This window comes from Passer montanus, unplaced genomic scaffold (genome assembly GCF_014805655.1).
Source record: "Passer montanus isolate IOZ18808 unplaced genomic scaffold, ASM1480565v1 scaffold115, whole genome shotgun sequence".
Classification (NCBI taxonomy): Eukaryota; Metazoa; Chordata; class Aves; order Passeriformes; family Passeridae; genus Passer; species Passer montanus.
In genome coordinates, this window is record NW_024358167.1 from 156512 (window position 1) to 169556 (window position 13045).

Sequence of the window (13045 nt, forward strand, 5' to 3'; positions counted from 1 at the left end):
CTGGGGGTTTTGAGGAACAGAATTAATTCCTCTTGATTTCCTCTCGTTGCAGTGCTCATGATCTGACCAAATGGGATCTGTTCAGTAACTGCTACAGATTGCTGAGAACTGGAATTGAACACGGAGCTATGCCAGAACAGGTACCCTTAACAGCACCTGCACTGCATCACTGGGGTGTCTGAGGTTCTGAAGAGTCTGCTTGTACAGAAATTTAAAAGTTCCATGTGTGATTTTTGAGCTCCTTCCCTCACCTTTCTCTTCTGTAAAGTTGGGAATAGCTGATGTTCCTGACTCTGAAAAGCAGTGCATCAATCCTGATGTTTACACTGAAACTCAACATTGTAAGCCTTGGCTGCAATTAGAATTATCACAAATTATTATTGTGTATGGAAGGTAAGATGAAAGCTTATGAAAACCAGGAAACTAGAACATCCTAGTGGAGTTCTTTTAGTGAACACATCTTGGACTTTGTTCCCTCAGAATTTAGTTTTTGTTTCTCATGGATGAGCACAGGAACCATCTCATATTCTCCCATCGTTCCTGTTTAAACTGCAGAATTCCTACTTCAGCATTTAAACATGTTAAGTTTTGATTTGGTTTCAATTAGAAGCCAGTTGTTAATTCTAACTCAGTTTCATTTAGAAAAAAGAAATTCTTATGAAATTCTGAACAAGAGTTTTGTAGGAAGAGCCCTAAGAGGAGGAGGCATTGCCACACAGTGTGTGAAAGTCCTCTCTGCAGTTGCTGTTTCATGCTGGAGTTGTGCTGCCTGGAGAGACAGGGCTGGCAGATAAAGCCTGTCCATGCAGCTGCCAGCCATCATCAGTTTCTGGGTCTGTCAGTGTGTGGCTCTCCAAATGCTTCCATAAGATTTTAGGGGAAGGGTCCTGAAATCTGAGCTCTGTTCAGTATTTCTTACTGCAGGCCACCCTGAGGAGTTTGGCAGTGGTAGCACCTCCTCTGGGTTTGAGCTGTTCAGGAGACACCGTGGATGCTTTTCTGGGCACCAGGGATATGACCCTGGTCTTCTCCATGGGACAAGTTGTATTTTCTCCTTTTTTTTAGCAAATGGGCTACATGTTCATCTGCCAGTGGAACAGATTTCCATGCTGTTTAATAGTGAATCCAGGTATAGAGATATTTCAACAGGTGCTTTTGACCTGAGAGATGCAGGTGTTGGTTGTACTTCTGTCATGCTATGGTGCCCTCTCTGTACCCCAGTGCAGTTTTCTGGTGTTTCCTAGATTTACATAGTATTTTTTTGCCTCCAGTAAAAAATCTTTTGGCTGATTTCTCATTGTATCAAACCAACCAAGGGAAAACTTGATACCCTTGAAAATAAAAAGTGCTAAGAGCTGTTCCTCTATTTTCACCACAAAATGCATGATAGATTTTCCATACACTTCCTGCTGTGCCTGCTGTTAGCAGCATGCTGAGATTCTGTGTGTTCTTGTGTTACAGATTGTTGTCCAGGCACTGCAGTGTTCCCACTACTCTATTCTCTGGCAGCTGGTGAAAATCACTGAGGGCTCCCCTTCCAAAGTAAGTGGGCTTTGATCAAACAGATTTTACTGGCAGAACACAACTTACCTAGAAAGGTGTTACACCTGATTTCTTTCTAACTTCTATTCTTGCCATCGTTTGTTGTCATTTATAACATATAAAATGTTGATGTTCAGATTTGTTCTGTGTTTCAGGATCTATTTATGCATATGTCTAAGCAATGTAAATAGTTTTTATCAGGATTTTATAGCAGCTGATTATTATATTTTTATTGCTGAGGATAATTAACACTCTTTATAGTGAGTGCTGCAGTTTGCATGGCTGATAAGGAATGTTGACATGAACAGTTGTGAGCAATACTGTTGATCTGTAGACCACAGATAGCCTAATCTTGATGTGTAGTTGCTTTATTACTTTTCTAATTCACCCTTTATGTTGCAATAGAAGTGGCAGGGCCCTGGCAGTAACAATTGCTAATAAAAAGCAAATGCACACAAAGTATGGTCAGGACAAGGTGACATGTGACTTTTCCAGGACCTTTCCTTAGCTCTTTTCTCAGTCAGAGGCCAGCATCCTGTTTTTTCAGAGCTTTTGCAAAAGTAATACATCAAATTAAAATTATATGAAAACTGAAGTGATAATAAGTACTTCTCCATCAGCATCGAAAAGATAAAGATGTTATATTGAAGTGCTACTCAAATAAGCATTTTATGCATAGAAAAGTGATAAAAATGCATAGTAAATTCTCTGAGTTGTTTTAAATACTGACATTAGCATTTAAAAATAGCTATTAGAAGAAAGGAATAGTTGTTATCCCTTATTCTGGCTTTTGTTCCCATTTCCCCCTCTCACCCTCTTTCTCATTAGCATGCATGGGCTGCTGGTGCCCTGTGGAACCCAGTGCTCAGAGCACCTGGGCACTGCCTGCAACACCTTCCAGTCTTCCCCACCTGCTCTGGGGTGCTGGGTGTGCTGAGGCCTCCAGCAGCCCTGTCCTGCCTGCCCTGGGGCCAAGTGCCCAGACACAAAGGAGTGTTTGGGAAATTCTCATCACCCATCACTGCATTTCTCCATTTTTTTTAAACAAAATACAATAAATTGCTGCAGTGTAGCACAGGTGGTGCAGGGATAGCTGTCAGATGGGATGGGGAATTCTGGTAAGGTTTCCTTCAAAGAGAATTCTTTGGCTACAGTTCAGAATTGCTTGGTAATTTTTGTATCTTGCATTGATTCTGTGGTGAAGTCATACTTGACAGCCATAGGTATACACTGGCAACAGAGTCATTTTGGAATGAAGTTATTTTTTGTCTGGTGTTCAAGTGGCTTCCAAAACACAGCTCTGCCTGAGACACCTGCCCTTGTTTGGGAGCTGTCCTGGGCATGATGGCCAAGCCAGGGGACATTAATTGCTGTGTGGGGAATTCCTCATATTACACAGTTGGGCATGCTCTGGATCATGGCTCCCAACCTGATCCAGCTGTTTTGGGCTGGAGCCTCCATGTGTGTGGCAGGGAAAAGCTCAACTCTTGTGGTTTAAATCTAATTAGGATCAAGTCAGCTCATTGATTTCTTAACAGCACATAATTGTGCTGACCTACAGGCAGTGCCACACAGCTCCAGGATAACCATCAGCTCTACAGAATACAGGACCAGAATTGGGCACTCCTGTAATGTTAATGAACACCTACAAATTCCAAACTGGCCCTTCAGCTGGTCACAGGTTACTGAAATCCCCTCCCCAAGGTACACACAAAGAGCTCTTGTTTCTCCAGGCTGAATATGTAACTCATATTCAATTGCTCAAAACTGATCCTTATATTAAAGAAAAATTGTAGGTGAGCAATCCTTGCACAATGGAATAGTTTCTGATGCATTCTGGCAGACATCTGTTCTCTCATAAAAAAAGGGTCATTTTTATCAGTCATCTGGGAAGGCTCTGAAAATGGGGACGATATAGATCAATTGGTGAACAAAACACAATTTATTTTTTTTTTTTAAGAGGCATCTTAATGCTGCCAAATGGAAGGTTTATATTCATGATAAAGATCAATTGGTGAACAAAACACAACTTTTTTTTTTTTAAGAGGCATCTTAATGCTGCCAAATGGAAGGTTTATATTCAGAAAAAAAAGAGGGGCGATTAATGGCAAGTTGGGAATTAGAACAGAGCAGAACTATCTTAGGGATTCTGTAATGGCAGGGTAATGCAGTGGCACTGTGGCTGCATCATCAGAGAAACTGCTCAGGAACAGGAAGGTGAGGGAGTGCACAGACCTGGAGTGTCCATACCAGCAAATCCCACTCACTCCATTGGGAGTGATGAGAAATGGAGAGCTTTGGGAACACTCTGGCTGCTTGGGCACGCTGGCAGTCCTGTGTTGTGCTGTGAACCAGCACAGGGAGAACATATGGCCCACAAAAAGGCTCTGCAGTAAACACAGAACAACGAGAGCTCGTGGCAGGAAGCACAAGGAAAGCTGAAACCAGAACTGAGACACATGGCTGAACAGCCAGCATCAGTAAAACATGCAGCAAGGAAAACATTGCATGGGCATTGTGTAGCTTCTTGACATCTGCTTGGAGGTTGTTCTGCAGGACATTCTCTCTTCCATGTGGAAGGAAGCTGGAGGGCTGTCCTGGGGGAAGGTCTGCAGAGCATGGGCCAGGCGTCCTGCTGTGAATTCATCTCATCTCATTTAATGCTGGGTTCTTGTTTTCTTTCAGGTGATTGGTTCCTCATCACTGTAAAACTAAGGGACTCTTTTTGTGTGTGTACTTTTTGAATAGCTTATTTCTTTCACAGTTTTTTGTTGAATGTATGAAATCATCACCATTTCTTTATTTTGCTTCCTCCCAGAAACCTCTTAATAATTTTTATATACTTTCTTTTTTAATGTTTATTCCAGGAGGATTTGTTGGTATTGAGGAAAACTGTGAAATCCTTCCTGGCTGTCTGCCAGCAGTGTCTATCAAATGTCAACACTCCAGTCAAAGAACAGGTAAAGGAAATGTCTGTCTCTTATAAAAATGTGAGTGTTAAATTGTAGTAAAACTCAAGACAACACTACATCAAACTTAAAGTAAAATAATCTGTGCTCCTGTCTAAATAAATCTGAGCAAACAGCCCAGAAGAGCAGCTGTATTAACAGAATTTCCAAAGCACAGCTCATAACAAATTAACAGTAAGGAAGGATTACCTGGATGCTCAGACTCATTTCCAGCCCTTGTGACTTCAGGCAGCCAACTCAGTCACCTCAGATGAAAGACTTTTCCTGCAGACACTGAATTGAAAGATGGAAATAGGCACTTCTGGAGGGTGACTGAGACCTCAAACGGGCTGAATCCTTTGGATTTTTTCCCATTGTGTCAAAGGGTTTGTTGAAATAATTAAGTCTGTCTCTGCAGGACACAGTAGCTGGTTTGTTAGCTGAGGTTATGTGAATATGCACTGATTTATGTCAGTGACATTTGTCTACAAATGGCATTTCTATCAGACCTCCCCTGAATTAGCAGAGTATAACTAATAACTGTCCTGTGCTTTTTGCCTGTGGTATTTAAAAGATAATACTTCTTAAAAGACACTTTTATTTCTCAGAAAGATAGCTCTGCTTGGCATTTACTCTCTGTTCTTCAGGTTGCTAAATATAAACATTAAATGCTCAGAGACGTCAGTAGTTTATGTATTTCTAAAAGACTTGTGTGTCATTGGCTTCCAGCAGGTTTTACTTTAGTAATTGTTTTTTCATAGTCAGACTAATTACTCTTGGCATATTATATTAATATTGTATAATGTAAAAATATCTTCTAGCTCCATGCAAATACCTCCCTTCCAGCTCGAGCTGGACCTGACATCCTTCCTGCCTCAGGAAATGGCAAATGTTCCTTCCCATTCCTGCAGTGGGTTTGTTCTTGAGGTGTACTAACATGGGTTTGTTCTCTTCTTACCAGTGGCCACAGTGGTTTTTTCACTGATAATTGAAACTTTCTTTAGAAGCTCCTTTGCAGTTCCCAGTTGTGGGGAAGTTTTCAAGCCTCAGCCAGACAAGCCCACACCCAGGCAGGCCCAGAGAGAGGGTCCTGGGCAGAGTAGGCTGGAGACTCCAGGGACCCATTCCAGCTGACTCTTCTGTGATTTGCTTTTGTTTTCTTCCTTAAAAAGTATATTTCTTTGAATGCAGGACTGCTACTTACTGCTTTTGTTTTACTGGATTTTTTTTGAGAATTATGTGCAAATTTCATTGTCTCCCTACCATACTTGATCCTTGCTCCAGACATTCTTTCCAGACAAAGTTGATGTCCATATCAAAGGAAGGAAAAATGTATGAGGTATTTAGGGAAACAAGACTGAAACATTTCAATGTTTCCGTGAGTGTTTGAGGGAAATAAATATCCTGTGACTGAGCCCACTGCTGCCTTTATATTGGACAGAACTCAGCACCAACAGTGCATTACTCATCTGCTCTTTTTTAGAGGTCTGCATTAGGAAGAGCTTCAGTTCTGTTGAGTATCAGGGGAGTTTAGAGCAGGTGAGATCATCACTGGAATGAATCACAGCCTTTTGGATCAAAGGGAAAAAAATCCCAAATCGCAACATCTGTTCTTAAGGTCTCAACAGGACATCGTTTACAATGATTTACATCTGTTCTTGCCTGAGTAGCTCATTCAGATTTTATAACATACTCCCAGAAATAAGGGAGTTACTAGGAAGTTCAGCATTTACACATTTTACTTTGGAAATTTATAAAGTTTTCAGAACCTGAGGTTAAAAATGGAGAAGCTATGAATAAAAAGGCTTTGGAAAGGTGCTGAATGTGATCAAATTGCTGACAGCTGGCTGTGAGACACCAACAAAAACCATGTAGGGGCAAAACAGTGTTACTGCCATGCAGGAATGAGCCCTTGGAAGAAAGGAAGGTAGTGACAGCTGCCTTCTTTCCTGTCTCAGATAATGAGGGTATTATGGTAGTGAGCATAAATCATGGACAGTTGTGCCCAGGTTGGCTTTTGTCTGGATTTGAAAGCTGTGCAGACAAACTTGGTTCTTTTTTTGCAAGAGCTTTTCATGAAATTCTGCAAGAATTTCCTTGCTGTGGCTGTTTGCATTTTGGGGGGCTGGCAGTGACTCAGTTTGAATTTTCCCTCGGTGTTGTTCATGTTTTTACTTGTTTGATTTTTTTGACTGTTTATCAAAAGAGGTGTGCTCTCTTTACTACAAATTTTGCTGCAGGCCTTGGATCAGAGGTAGATTTAGAGCTCTTTTCCTAGAGAAGAAATGGAAGTTTAATATGGGTCATCTGGGACATGGAGAAGGTAATTACCACAGTTCCTGACCTAGGAACCAAAGGCACAGCATTCCAAAGCAGAGGAAACCATTATGGATTACTTTTCACAGCACATAAACAGCTGCACCTGAGAGCAGTTTAAGGAGCTGTTTCATAGTAGCAGGGGATATCTGGAAATCAGATCAATGGTACTTTGTTTTCCTTTTTTGCCTTGTCACTGCATTCATTCTCTTTTGCCTTGCAGGCTTTCATGCTGCTCTGTGATCTCCTGATGATTTTTAGTCACCAGCTGATGACAGGAGGTCGAGAAGGGCTCCAGCCTTTGGTGTTCAATCCAGACTCAGGCCTCCAGTCAGAACTTCTCAGTTTTGTCATGGATCATGTGTTTATTGACCAAGATGATGAAAATCAGAGCATGGGTATGTTTAGCTTTTTTTTCATACCAGACACAGAAGAAAGGAGAAAATAGAATTTTCTGATCAGTTTGTCCAGATGTTTTCAGAAGTATTCCTACTTTTTGCAAGGTCACTACTCTGAAGTTTCTTATATAAGTTGTGGAATATGCTTTTATTATATAATAACTATATTTAAGATTTTATCCATGTAGTTTATTTTTTATTCACAGAGTGAAGCTTGCATAGAGACTTAATATTTATGGCACTGCCACTCAGTGTTAATGCTTCTTACAACTGGGTTTTTCTTCCTGTTGTTCAGAGCCATTGATTTCACATCTGAAAGTCCAAGGCATGCAGAACTGTACTGGTGCTTCTGATTTTTCTTTTGTTAAATATTTATAGCTTAGTCACATTAATGGAGCCTCTGTGAATGTCCTGTGTTTGAGAAGTTAAGCAAGAGCATTCAGCAAGAGTTCATCGTGGTCTTTCACAGGGTATAGGAAATAAATTACTCACTTCCATGTGGATTATATCCAGGATTTCCTCAGGATTATGGAGAGCAGCCTTGGTCAGTGATGTGTCATGTTCCTAAATTTCCCTGGAAGTTTCCAAGTAGGCAGGACTCAAGACTTACCACCTTTCATTTTAGCTTCTTCTCCAACAATCCTTCTTGCTTCATGTTCAATAATTGATTTTTTTTCTAAAAGCTCCCCTTTGATAATGTTGTTTTAGAACTTAACAGTTACTTACAAACATTCTGTTGTTGATGATGCTTTCAGAGGGAGATGAAGAAGATGAAGCCAACAAAATAGAAGCTTTACATAAGAGAAGAAACCTTCTGGCTGCCTTCAGCAAGCTGATAATTTATGACATTGTGGACATGCATGCAGCAGCAGATATCTTCAAACACTATATGAAGGTACAGGCCATGCATCCTTCTGTCCTGACTGAGCCAGTCTGCAGTGTTAGGGCTTCTCCTGCCATCCCTGCCAGGACTGTGGTTACAGCCCAAACACTCCTGAAAGCTTTTTCAGCTTTATTTGATCCTGTGTGGTACTTTTTCCTTTCTAAATGACATGTGGCACTGAGCAGCAGCGAGCTCTGACCTCACCCTCTTTGTAGCACATGTGCTTTGTTTAAGGCAGCACCTAAAGCTGCTCCTGGGGTGCTGAGTATTTCCAGAGAGGCTCCACTCTGCAGAGTTTCTTACCCTGCTCCTCAGATCCATCTCTAGAATCCCCAATAAGTTGCCTGTTCCATGCCTGCTCCACTGTCAGTCTCCCAGGCTTGGTGCTTGCCATGAGGCAGCAGAGGAGGTTCTTGTCACAGGAGGTTGGTTTAAACAGGACAGCAGGAGAAAAAAGCCCTGTATGGTTGTGCTGTAAGTGGGTCTGTGGTGACTGAGGATCTTCTCACCTCTGGCTGCTTCCACAGAGCTTTTGGGCCTCAGCTCCTGCTGCCCCTGGGCATGGGAGTTCACCTGCCAGAACAGACACATCAGCAATCCTGCCTCTCACCCCTCAGCTCCTGTCCCACTGTCCCTGCAGGGGATTGCCATCACAGAGGTGACAGTCCAGGGGGAAGAACTGGAAGACAGAGCAGATCCTTTTACTCTAGACACTGTTTGAAATGTTGATGTGAAACATAAAGGGTTTAACTTGAAATTCTCCTGTTCATCAGGCACACACAGCACAATAAAATTCCCAGGACACACTGTAGCCATCAGTCAGGGTTAGTCTTGCTTAGGGGTTGTTTGCCAGAGTGGGAGTTTGAAACTGAAACTGTCACCATCCAGGTGAGTTCCCTCCCTGCTGCTCTAGGTTGGGTTTCTCCTCTCCCCACACCCCTCCTTCTCTTAAAACTGGGGGAGAGAAATTTAATTAAATTTAGTACCAAAGAAGGCAAAAGCAGTATTTTAGAGGGAATGAAAATAAGTGACTGCAAATGCAGAAACATCAATGAGGCTGAAAGAATACTGTTGCAAAAATATATATATTCTCAGCTTGGAATTTGTAATGATAATACAGCTTTTCTACCCAGATGGGCAGCACCATAGGCTGTGGCTTTCAGCAACCATTCTGTCAACATAAAGAGAAGCAGCACTCTATGCTGACCCATTCTTTACTCCACTTTTTGGCTTTACTGAATTCCTGTCCCCTCAGTGCACAAGGAGCACACACCTCTGCCTGGTGTCTGTTCACACCTGCTTCTCAAGGTCATGATGTTGCTTGGAACTGGCAGCCGTGGGTCACCTTCATCAAGTGCTTAGTTTGGAGCAGGAAATGCTCTTTTGTTTGGTATTCAACATGTTTGTTACAAAAGAAAATAAATACAGAAGTTCCTTACCTTATCACAGGGTTTGGTTTAAATTTTGGTACTGAAACACTGCCCTCACTCACACCAAAATCTGGATTCGAGCAATTGCTGCTTTTTCAAATCAAGAATTACAAGTAATCTTTCTCTTGGAAAAACTGTAAGAAATTGTATATGAGATTTGATTTAAAGTTTTTGATTTTTTTTTCACATTTGTTTTTAGTACTACAATGACTATGGAGATATCATTAAGGAAACCTTGAGCAAAACCAGGCAAATTGATAAAATCCAGTGTGCAAAGACACTCATTCTCAGTTTGCAACAGGTAAGAGCATTGATTTTTTTTGGTTAGAAATGCCTCATTGCAAAAAGCCCTGGCCAGGATTTCCTCTGATGCACTTTACAGGGAAGCAGAAATGCTGCACTTCCTTAGGACATTTTCTTCATTTTCCTGCTCCCCAGTTCAGGCTGTCACTGTCCCTTGTCTCAATAATCTCTGTCTCCATAGGCCCACACTGGCAAAGCTTGGGCAGATAAAAATGGAAGGGAGGGAGAGAAGAGCCTTGGGGGCAGTTTGGTCCAAGCTGATTCATGGCATTTGTTTATTGATCCTGAGTCAACAAGAAGAATTAGGATGACTTTTTCTTCTTAGCATTTGCTGAAGTAATGCATCTTCCTTATACTTTGTCTAAAAACTGATGAATTTTTCAAATTTCAAGCTAATTAAGTCTTCCAATACTGTTAGACATGTTTTTTCCCAGAAAAATTCACTTTACATCAACCGTAAATTACTGCCTGGTGATGAAATCTGTCAACCAACAGCACAAAGTGCACTAAATACCACTTAGGCCCTTGAAGTACCAGCTATAGCCATTGCTCAGAGAAATTACTTCTGCTAATTAGGTGCTCTCAAATGAGCTGGACCTCCCAAAATCCCTTCCTAAGGGATTTGCTGTAGCAATCTGGAAGCTGAAGAGAGATCTGTGCAAACCTGAGAAAAACAGATGTACTTCCAGAAGAATCAGGGAGTTTCAAAGCAGCCATGTCTGTAGAACTTGGAAAGGAGGGAGCAGGTGCCACAGATCAGTCAGGCTGACAAAATTCCATGAAAAAAGTAATGAGAGGAGCTCTGCAAGTGCCTCAGTGATAGGTAGCAGCCAGTGTGGATTTGTCAAGGAGGAATCCTGTCCAGTTAAGCTGCTGTCATTAATTACATGGTAACAGAGCTTGTGGAGATGAGAGAAGCAGTGGCTGTGATGGAGCCTGATTTAATATCCTCACTGGCACTGTCTGCCAGGATGCTCTCAGCAACCTGTGAGAGAGATGGGGTGTAAATGGCAGTGCCAGGAGAGGTAGAGCTGGCTGGGAAAGCACCAAGAACTTCAATACTGTGCTGGGAGGGCCTTGGAGGCAGCAGTGCTGGGCAAACAGGCACTGAGGCTACAGTGGAGGAGCTGCAGTTTGGATCCCCAAAATCAAAGCACCACCAGATCTGCTGGGTGATGGAGGTGCTTAAGAGAACAGCACGAGAATGCAAGACCTTCTTGAGGAGTTAGGAGAATGATAGATGGAATTCAGGGAGGGTGGGTGCAGAATTCCACCAAAACAACTCCACACAAGTACAAGATGGGGGACAGCTGGCAAACAGCAGAGGGACAGAAGAGTTATGTCTCAGTGACAATTATGTCTCAGTGCAAAAAGTCATCACAAAGGCCATTCTCAGATGGAGCAGGTTTAGAACCCAAGTCTTTGTCAATAAAAGTGTTTCCCAGCTCACAGATGTCAACCTCTGAACTCTCCCTGCAGCTGTTCAATGAGCTGGTTCAGGAGCAAGGGCCCAACCTGGACAGGACATCTGCCCATGTCAGTGGCATTAAGGAGCTGGCCCGGCGGTTTGCCCTCACCTTTGGCTTGGATCAGATCAAGACAAGAGAGGCTGTGGCCACACTACACAAGTGAGTGGTGGTAAATAAACTAGATTTTTACACTACTTCACATTAAAACTCTTATTCAGCACTCCCTTTCTCAGGATACATAATCTCAACAGGCCATGGAATAATTATATATTTTTTTTAATATTTTAATTGGAGGGGTCTACATGTATGTAGGTAGAAAGGAAACAAACTAGCTGCTACCTAATTATGTCTTGGAATTTATTGGCATGGTTATGTGTGTTTATCTCAGGTGAGTTGTGTCTAACAACTGAGGATGGTTCTGTGTTCCACACCACTGTGGATTCTGGAGGAACCAAGGGCTTTTATAGAAAGATTCTCTGAAAATATTTTGGAAATCTTTTCAAGTGGACTGGAAATTTTTATGCAACTGCTGCATAGAAAAGTGTGGAAAGGTTTTGCTAAATTTAAATTCTGACTTTGCCAAGCCATTAAAAGTTCAAATGCTAAGGTTTGCTGTCTCAGAGACTCAGTCCTTGAGACCAGTCAGGATGCACCAGGTGCTGTCCTCAGCCAGGCAGGAGTCAGGGGACACTTGTGCCTTGCTGGCTGAGGGAGGGGACAGTGTGCTCTTCAGTCACAGGTGACAAAGCAGAACCCAGTGTGTCCCTGCTCTGGGGACTCAGTTCTCTGCTCTGGCTGCAGAGGTTGGCTCCTGTTGGATCTGACACATTCCATGGAGCTCCTGCCCTGGGCTGCACCTGCCCAGTTCCACAGTGGGCCAGTCCCCTCTTCCAGGGACTGACCATGTGCTTACCTGAGGGGGGCCTCACAAATCCACAGGGAACTCTGCATTCCCCTTGTCCAAAAGCAGCTGTTGGCTGGTAATGGGGAATTACATTGTGATGGGACCTGAGGATACAAACAGTTTCATCACAGCTCAGATTTGGAGTAACTTGTTTGGGTTTCGGGTTGAGCTTTTTGTTTGCTTTTTTGGGTTTTGGGGTTTTTTGTTTGTTTTTTGTTGCAAACGTCTGAACTTGTTAATATTTCTGTACTGTAGAGATGGCATAGAGTTTGCCTTCAAATACCAGAATCAGAAAGGACAAGACTATCCACCTCCTAACCTTGCTTTCCTGGAAGTGCTAAGTGAATTTTCTTCCAAGCTCCTGCGACAGGACAAAAAGACTGTGTAAGTAATGCTCTGTTTTCTTCCCTGGGCTCTGTTAATCCCTGCAGTGTGGGTTTCAGCTTTCTCTTTTGAGGTTTCTGCAATCTAAGCGAGGCTGCAAAAAGTCCATGAGACATTTCACATACATACTTACTCATCCTTTTGTGTTTTAAAGTAATAAAAATAAATGGGAAAAGAAAAATCAGACCCACTCATGAGTTGAGTTTGAGACCTCCCAAAACAGTGTTTAAAATTTCTCATGGGGTTTTGAAAATAAAAAGTCCTCTTTTAGGCTAGAAGAAAAGAAATTACATGTTAGAAGTGCAAGGAATTTACAGGCTGTCACCACTGCAGAAATACGTTTCTGTCTTTATTTACATAAATTGTAAACCTATATTTGTTGTTTATTTAATATATTGGAAGAGGACTCCAGTCAAACATCAGCCAAGCACTATGTGCCCAGTGTGGAACTAAATTCACTGAATAACT

At 42.1% G+C, this 13045-nt stretch overlaps 1 protein-coding gene across 4 annotated transcripts in view; it reads left to right on the forward strand.

Moving 5' to 3' along the window:
- Positions 1 to 13045, forward strand: part of STAG1 (stromal antigen 1) — a 149031-nt gene that overhangs the window by 122675 nt on the left and 13311 nt on the right. For all 4 annotated transcript variants that reach the window (XM_039696878.1, XM_039696881.1, XM_039696879.1 and 1 more), the window contains exons 21-28: positions 53 to 140; positions 1462 to 1542; positions 4410 to 4502; positions 7030 to 7204; positions 7960 to 8099; positions 9717 to 9818; positions 11300 to 11448; positions 12449 to 12577. In XM_039696878.1, coding sequence (XP_039552812.1) covers positions 53 to 140; positions 1462 to 1542; positions 4410 to 4502; positions 7030 to 7204; positions 7960 to 8099; positions 9717 to 9818; positions 11300 to 11448; positions 12449 to 12577 — 957 coding nt within the window. The remainder of the gene's footprint in view (positions 1 to 52; positions 141 to 1461; positions 1543 to 4409; positions 4503 to 7029; positions 7205 to 7959; positions 8100 to 9716; positions 9819 to 11299; positions 11449 to 12448; positions 12578 to 13045) is intronic.